Below are 8,755 nucleotides of genomic sequence, written 5' to 3'. Positions count from 1 at the left end.
ACATTAAAATATTGTAGGTTGGGGTTGCTACGTGTATTGTTTATCTTTTCATGGCATTCCTCCGCTGTAGTCATACTGAACATTACATGTACTGGCTATGGTTCTTAGGTTTCCAATTGGACACTTGATGTTTGAGTGAATGTTAAGACTGGTTTTGAGGCACTGTTAATGATTGAATGTCCAGACATTTACCTTTGGGCGGTGTTCCCATTTAATGAAGTATGTTGCTGTGATACAGATGAACGGCATGCTAAGTTGCGGTAACATTTCCTCTGCCAGTGTGGATGTGATTTCTTCAGAGAACCTAGAGGGGTTGGGTTAAATGCGGAAGACACGTTTCAGTTGAATGCATTCAGTTGTGTAGCTACCTAGGTATCCCCTTTCCCTAGATCAAAGACGGAGCAGAGTGGCTTTGAAGCTGTAGCCAAGACCGCCTGCTTCAGGTGTGGTGCGTTTATCACTGCTGTAGCGTCTCAATGTTTCTCATGCACAGTCCCGGCATAAGGTCAATTACCGGTGCTCTTCTAAGCCCATAGGTGAATATGTTTGAGTAAGACTGAAGGAGTGTCCAGGGAGAAGGAAATAAATCCATCCTCCTTGACAATCTTGTATAATACCACGGGTCGTGTTCATTAGGCACCAAACGGAGGAAAACATCCTGAAATGGGGAGGTACTATCTCAAAATGTCTTAACAAAAAAAAAGCTCATTTTTTTGTTTTACGTTGCACCACATTTTGAAATGTTTTGTTACGGTGTGTCCTAATGAACATGACCCAGTAGAGAGATTATAAGAGTAACAGAAGGGAGAGTTCACGGTGATGTCAGACAGACCTCCCATGGGAAAGCCTCATCATTCAAATTACCAGCCAGGATCGGTTTCCTGACCCAAAACCTCTTAGACGTGACCGTTACCCTCTCCAAAAGGAGATTGAGAAGCATCTTTATGTAATGGGTCTTAAAACAGTAGTGCCAGACTTGCAATAGTGGCACTACATTAATAGAGAATGGTATGCAACGGTTGACCCTATCAGCACACTTGCTGTTGCTAATGGCATAGCCAATATGTGTAATGTAGCAATGCAAGCTTGTGGTTTTCACATGGGTCATTTCTGTGCTATTCGGTATCCCTGCCATTAGGTTTACAACACACTGTAGTAGTAGCACTGTAATCGCCTCAAAAAGCATTTGGGAAAAAAATCAATGGCACTCAATAATTAATTGACCGATCCATTTGCGTTTCACTTGTACAGTTTTGTAAGGACACATCAAAAGTTTTATTGAGCAGTGGCATTCCCTGTAAGTTACACAACTCAGTGTTGTATGATATCAAGTGTGGCCTTTTTTTGATAGCACCAGAGCAGCTTCATCAGCAGGTTCAGATTGCCCAAATATACTGAACAAAAATATAAATGCAACATGTAGTGTTGGTCACATGTTTCATGAGCTGAAATAAAAGATCCCAGAAATGTTCCATACTCACAAAAAGCTTATTTCTCTCAAATTTTGTGCACAAATTTGTTTACATTACTGTTAGTGAGCATTTCTCCTTTGCCAAGATCATCCATCCACCTGACAGGTGTGGCATATCAAGAAGCTGATTAAACAGCATGATCATTACACAGGTGCATCTTGTGCTGGGGACAATTAAAAGTCACTCTAAAATGTGCAGTTTTGTAATGCCACAAATGTCTCAAGTTTTGAGGGAGTGTGCAATTGGCATGCTGACTGAAGGAATCTCTACCAGAGCTGTTGCCATATAATTGAATGTTAATTTCCCTACCATAAGCTGCCTTCAACGTAATTTTAGGCAATTTGGCAGTGCGTCCAACCGGCCTCACTACTGCAGAACAAGTGTAACCACGCCAGTCCAGGACCTCCACATCCAGCTTCTTCACCTGCAGGATCGTCTGAGACCAGCGACCCGGACAGCTGAGGAGTATTTCTGTCTTTAATAAAGCCCATTTGTGGGGGCAAACTAATTATTGTTGGCTGGGCCTGGCTCCCAAGTGGGTGGGCCTATGCCCTCCCAAGCCCACCCATGGCTTGATTAGGGCCTAATTAATGTATTTAAATTGACTGATTTCCTTATATATTCCTTATAACTGTAACTCAGTAAAATTGTTGCATTTATACATTTTTTCAGTATTGTATGTAGATTTGCCTGGCTGCACTTTTTAGGAGCAACTTTTTCAGTCTATTGTAGTTATTGCCATTGTGGCAAAACAACTTCCCTCTGGGAACATATGAAGTACATTACAATTCAATTGAAGTTATGAAATACTATTATTGTGGCGGTGGGCTTTAAAATGGATGCTATAACCCCTATTATTGCAGAGATTTCAATGTGATAACAATGAAGGCAAAAACCAACGTGGGATGAATTGATGAGCAGCTAACATCCCCACACAAATCACAAATGCATATTGTTTGATCCCTGTTTTGAATGTTTTTATTTTTCTGTGGTTGGTCTCCACCCACGACACGTCAAATGCAATTTGTTTTAATGCCTTTCTCATAAAAGTTTAATTCCCTTGCAAAAGCATGAACTCTGGAACCACTCATTTAAAATGTAATTTAATAAACATAATGCCTTCTCTGTCTCCCTCCCTTCCTCTCTCTTTTTCCATTTCATTCTATTGGGGACCATGAAGTTGGGATTTATGCTCCTGTAAGTTCCCCAGTGACTAGCATGGCTCAGCAAAATGCCAGTGACTATAGCAACTTTTACCACAGCAATATCTTTCTTTCAGCTCTATGGTGTCATAGACCCATCTTGAGGAGCACACAGTAAAAAGGAAAAATGATCTCCCAGGCTGAATAGTATTTTGGAAGACATTGACAAGTAGTATCAATAGTATTATGGATGGTAGACTGACAAATGTACTCAATTGTTGTACTCACTGGTTGGGCTTGCCTGCTGTATGGAGCTATGCTGTGACAAATATCTTTAATGGCTATGTGCATGTTTAAATTGATTAATATTAGAATGTAAAGTCTCACTCACAACTGAGTGGGTCATGACTGTACTTAGTTGTGAATCTGCATATGATTAATACATTGTTTGAATGTTATTGTGTTGCTTGAGTCATACATTGAAATGTTTTTTTTTTAACTAGGAAAGTCAATTAAGAACAAATTATGAATTACAACAGCCTAGGAACAGTGGGTTAACTGCCTTGTTCAGGGGTGGAACAACAGATTTCTACCTTGTCAGCTCGGGGATTCGATCCAGCAACCTGCCGGTTACTAGTCCAATGCTCTAACCACTTGGATCCCTGCCGCCCTGTGATGGCTGTTGTGCACAATAATAGTTATTAATTTGTATTAGTAAGTTATATGAAAAGTTAATATTTGTTTTGGTACATCAGTTGACAATTTGTTAATCACAATATTGACCTTCATGTATACTATGCTCAAACCCATTAGAAATTGGCAGTCAAACATTATAGATGCACTTACAAATACAGGTTAATAGCCAAAAAACTAAAAGCTTTTTACCATTACAATAACATTCCAGGATTCCACAGATACTTTAACCCTCATGGGAACTCATCTCTGTCAAATTGACAATGGTCAGGCTCTGGGTCTACAAGAACAACACTACTAGTCTTCAAGGGATGGATAGCCTACTCTTGCAATGATGGAACAAAGACATTTCATTCATTTGGGCTCCTGCGTGGTGCAGGGGTCTAAGGCACTGTGTCTCAGTATCACAACCGGCAGTGATTCGAAGTTCCATAGGGCACCCGCAGAATTGGCCCAGCGTTGGCCAACATTGTAAATAAAAATGTTTTCTTAACTGACTTGCCTAGTTAAATAAATGTAAAACATATGATGAAGAGATATGTTTTATTTATTGTTGCTGAAATTATAATATTCCTACTCGAGTTTTGTTGTTTCTGGTTTTGGTGCTCACACTTACACACATAGATATAACGTAATGGCAATCGCCAACTTTCTAATTGTACCGTCATTTCTTCACTGTCTTCGAGGTTGCATGACTTCGAGATCACAAATGGCGCGCATTGTGGTAAGTGTAGTTTCCACGTGCACATGGTAGGAGAGGTCCTACATTGAACACTGGAATGCAGGTTATTTTTTATTCCGTTCAGTCATAAGAAAGTCATATTTTCCCCCGGTATTCAGTGAGATGGGTGTAAATCTATACTAACCATATGCAAAAAAATTATTTATCAAAATGCGGTTATTTGTTTTAGGGCGAGAAACTCCAAACAATTGAGAACTACATGTCCCATGGTGTGTTGGTTAATTTTTCCTTGCACGCCGCCTCTCCCTCTGCCTGCGTGTTCCAAAGGAGGCTGTCAGGCTGAGTTCAGGGAAAACACAGAGCTGCCAATCATAATTAGCAACCACAGGGAGTGAAACTGGGAGGAAGGTCGGTGAAACGCTACGTTTTTGGGTGAAAAGGCATTGTACTTTCCGTGAAACAATTATGCTTCGGAAAGGAGAGGGAAATAAGTATCCTAGTGTGCTTAAAAATATTTGATCTACTTTGGAAGGAATTGCATAAAAGCGCGTTCACTGAAAGCCAAACTCGGCGAGTTTCACTTGCAAGCAACTATTCTGCTTGGAGTACGAAACATATCCAGAAGAAGGTAACCACGGACGCACGACACTTTGGGATTTAATTTGGCTATTTAACACACTTCTTGACAAAAGTGGTTGATACATTTCAGAGGACTGTCTTAAAGTCGCTGTTGGTGACTCGCAGCGCAGACTAGGAGGTGTGACGGTATTTATCGCTTACCCAACTCATAACATCTCAACCAATGCGACGTCATTTTTTTCATATTATTTTCTTCCATTGACCGCTCCCTGTCAATATTTGCAGGTTCACTCAAAACAATCTCGGCCCAAACATCCAGACGGCGAGGAAGAAAGGAGGAAAGATGAGCGGGGGAGATGTGGTGTGCTCGGGCTGGTTAAGAAAATCTCCCCCAGAAAAAAAGTTGAGACGTTACGTAAGTCTGAGCTTGATCATATTCATATCTTGCTTTGGATCCTTACCACAGAGCGGATACAGTGTAGCTATGCAAATGTACACTTTCGATTATTTCGATTTGCGTAAGTTGCCTCGCTAATCACCTCCCCCCGCTGCACAAAGTTTATGCAGCATCTCGAATCTTTGTTTGCTACAACAAAACTATCGACAATTCATGAATAGCAAGAAGTGGATTTAAAATCCGATTGTAGTATTGTCAAGTGACAATGGCCTCATAGGCTACATCTTGTTATGATGACAGCCTGCATGCTGTTGAGCTTTTCAGTGATTTGATGCAAATTCCAACAAAGCATTCATGAAAATGGTCCTATACTGTGCAACATTCGCATTCCACGGCAAGGCAACTGAAATGCTCGTCTGTCTAGTCATAGCATAATAGTTTATGAGCACATGCTTTAATGTCAAAATCCTAAGTGTAGGTTTGACTAATGTACGAATCTAACAAACAGATCACGTTACAACTCTCACAATGTCGTGAAAGAATTCCAATTGACTTGTGTTCTTAAAAGGAATGCTTTTGAAAGCAGTTTCTGGTTGTCACAGGAAATTAGAATGTTCAGTCTTCTCCATAGGCTAGTCTATGTAGACTTTTTTGTAGCAGGTTAGGAGAACTTACGCAGCAGGTTAGGAGAAATTACGCAGCAGGTTAGGAGACTGGTTAAGGTTACCAAAAATGCTCTGCTAACCTGCAACGACAATCACTTTGTATCAAAGTGGCGTGAAGAGTGTCCCATGTAGACTCGAGACTCGGCCTACTTACGAGACAGGTAGGTATGCCCATATAAATCAGTACAGTATTGAAATGATATGAAAATACATTTCAATCACAGTTGCACAGCTAGAACACAGTTATGCAAAGTAATGGTTGTCTCTCTATGAATCACACACTTTGGAAGCTGGATGTCATTGTTGATAGTCTTACATGACCTTTGTTTTGTTTTTTTACCTGAAAAGTGTTAACATTCTCACACCCATAATGAAATTGCCACCCTGTATATGTCCCCTTTCTTTACTGTGTGAATCAGTGGGCGAATCAGTTGGCTGTATATTAGTTCCCATGATATTGGATCTGTTATCTATCCAAAGAACATCTATCGCCATTGTATTCGTGGGCCCTCTATCAGTTGTATTTGCTCCTAATCTACAAAGATGGCGTGTTAAAGAGACTGCACGCCACAACTCTGAGACACAAATGACCATTTATAAATGTCTTGCTGTGTCCAAAAGGCTGTGAAGTGTTATATTTGTGGCTTATTGGATATCTCTTGATGTTTGCATTAGGAACTGGACGGCCCTGCGCTCTACATGTTTTCACAGCAACCACAGTTCTCCTCAACCGATCTCTCCGAGAGAATCTCGATTGTATACCCCTCGCGTCCTCAAAACCCACTGGAGGCGAAGGACCTCTGGCTTTCTCAGCCAACGGGTTTTGAGAAGGAGTTGGGGCAAGAGGAGGATGTGAGGAGTATGCAGTTGAGATTCTCCCAATGTCTCTGGTTGGCCATACTGAACCAAGGCATTGCCTGCCAAATACCATTCCTTCTGTCCTCCCTCCACTGATGTTATGATCAATCTGAATCTGCACAGAACTCAGTTCATTGTTCTCCTTGTAACTACATGCCTAGAACAGGAGTTTTTACTGACTGCAGCCCTACTTAGAGCCTGTTTTTTTTTATTTTATTTAACCATTATTTAACTAGACAAGTCAGTTAAGAACAAATTCTTATTTACAATGACAGCCTACAGTGGAGCAGTGTTCAAGGCCAGAACGGGGATTCGACACAGAAACCTTTCGGTTACTGGCCCGACGCTCTAACCACTAGGCTACCTGCCGCCCCAAAGTTAGAACCTGTATTGAGGTCCCAGAGCGTTTCCTGTTCAGGTCACATGGTCAGGATAAGAAGTCCAGCCCCTAGTCATGATCAATCGGCACCTGGAGCTCAACACTCCCTCTGTTATTGTGAAGTATGACAGTCAGTCAGCCAGGGGGGTGTAGGGTTTACTATAGAGTGGTTAAGTGGTGGTGACACAGTAACCATGGTGATACAGTAAGTAACTATGCCTTCCCACAGCAGGAACAGATGAGACAGGAGACTCTGATCACATGACACTTAGTGACCAAGACACTGTGTGTGTGTGTGTGTGTGTGTGTGTGTGTTTGTGTGTGTGTGTGTGTGATGTTTTAACTGAAGGGTAGTGTAGGGAGCCAGCCCAGCTGCTGTACACACTGAGGTTGTGTAACTGCTAACTTGGTGGACTGCAACACCCTGAGGTGTTCATTCATCAAGTCCATCTTACTTACAGCATGTCACTCTGAAGTGACAGACTGGGAACACTTATCCTTATGTGAATGGAGCACTGAGAATGGTCTACTTCCTTAAGAAGTGGACATTTTGTTAAGGGTATAATCCAATGGGTAAATGCAGTGTGTTGCATTTCACCAGGCCCCTGAGAAAACTGATTGTGACCTGATTGCACTGTAGCCTACTACTTCACTACACTCAGGTCTATAGACTAAGAATGTGTTAAGCTATTTGAATGATTTGGTACATGTCCATTCTGTCCTAAATGGCTTCATTGTGCCCCTATAACAGCCTGTTCTGCTGCTGCCTCTTTGTGGCCCTGTAGGAACAGCCTGTTCTGCTGTCTCTGACCAACTCTTTGACCCAATTCATCTGATTCACACTTCTGCCAAAGCCTGGCGCTTCTGTTTTAAACACCGATTTTGTGACCTTGTGTGTGTAAGTTTTGGAGCTGTGTGTGTGTGTGTGTGTCCTTAATGGTGTTCGACAATATGAATGGCTGTATTTTGACCCTCCAGTGTTAATAGGATCTGTGTGGTGTAGATGAGGCCCTGCATGTAGTATGAGAAGGAACACTGATCACTGGCGAATTGTTGTTTCTGGTTGAAGCTGTTAGCTGGAACCCCCACTGAGTTACACTGGGCCAGGTGTGTGCGACCCACTCGCTGAGTGTGTGAGACTTGCCGGTGTGTGTGTGGCAGTGGCTAACGACAGCAGCGGTTGTGGGTGGAGGCGACCTCACGTGAGCCCTCTCAGGACAGCCTGGGACTGTGAATAACCGAACCCAGTATGCCTAATACAGCCTACGCGTCCTCAGGATTACGCCGTAACCACGACATCATGACCCGGTTTCAGGTGCCCATCCAGATTATAGGCCAACCTTCTAATATACACTACCGTTCAAAAGTTTGGGGTCACTTAGAAACTTCCTTTTTTTTTTAAAGTAAATAACTTTTTAAAGTTTTTTTCGTCCATTTTAAAATAACATCAAATTGATCAGAAATACAGTGTAGACATTGTTAAAATTTTACATGACTGTTGTAGCTGGAAATGGCTGCTTTAAAAAATGTTTTTAATGGAATATCTACATAGGCATACAGAGGCCCATTATTAGCAACTGTCACTCCTGTGTTCCAATGGCACGTCATGTTAGCTAATCCAAGTTTATCATTTTAAAAGGCTAATTGATTATTAGAAAACCCTTTTGAAATTATGTTAGCACTGTTGTTCTGATCAAAGAAGCAGTAAAACTGGCCGTTAGACTAGTGGAGTATCAGCCTTTGTGGGTTTGATTACAGGCTCAAAATGGCCAGAAACAAAGACCTTTCTTCTGAAACTCGTCAGTCTATTCTTGTTCTGCGAAATTAAGGCTATTCCATGTGAGAAATGGCCAAGAAACTGAAGATCTCGTACAAACTACTCCCTTCA

The 8,755-nt window shown here is 41.7% G+C and overlaps 1 protein-coding gene and 1 long non-coding RNA gene across 30 annotated transcripts in view; one reads left to right on the top strand and one right to left on the bottom strand.

Annotated features, from left to right (window-relative positions):
• Positions 1-187: 187 nt before the first annotated feature.
• Positions 188-4,892, bottom strand: LOC149975110 (uncharacterized). Its single transcript, XR_016488814.1, has 2 exons — positions 4,770-4,892; positions 188-304 (listed from the first exon to the last, which is right to left on the bottom strand). It is a non-coding gene; the product is annotated as an uncharacterized LOC149975110 (long non-coding RNA).
• LOC110497361 (GRB2-associated-binding protein 1) overlaps positions 4,300-8,755 on the top strand; it is a 65,948-nt gene continuing 61,492 nt past the window's right edge. For 12 of the 29 annotated variants that reach the window (XM_090210396.1, XM_090210394.1, XM_090210385.1 and 9 more), the window contains exons 1-2: positions 4,304-4,746; positions 4,854-4,983. In XM_090210396.1, coding sequence (XP_090066522.1) covers positions 4,912-4,983 — 72 coding nt within the window. In that variant the 5' untranslated portion in view covers positions 4,304-4,746; positions 4,854-4,911. Of the gene's footprint in view, positions 4,755-4,853; positions 4,984-8,755 lie in introns of all 29 variants that reach the window. The other 17 variants (XM_090210391.1, XM_090210380.1, XM_090210375.1 and 14 more) reach the window with 7 other exon arrangements.

Source organism: Oncorhynchus mykiss, chromosome 19 (assembly GCF_057628025.1).
Source record: "Oncorhynchus mykiss isolate SJ-2025 chromosome 19, ASM5762802v1, whole genome shotgun sequence".
NCBI classification, from domain to species: domain Eukaryota; kingdom Metazoa; phylum Chordata; class Actinopteri; order Salmoniformes; family Salmonidae; genus Oncorhynchus; species Oncorhynchus mykiss.
The sequence above is the reverse complement of the archived record's forward strand: the minus strand, read 5'-3'. Positions and strand labels throughout refer to the sequence as shown.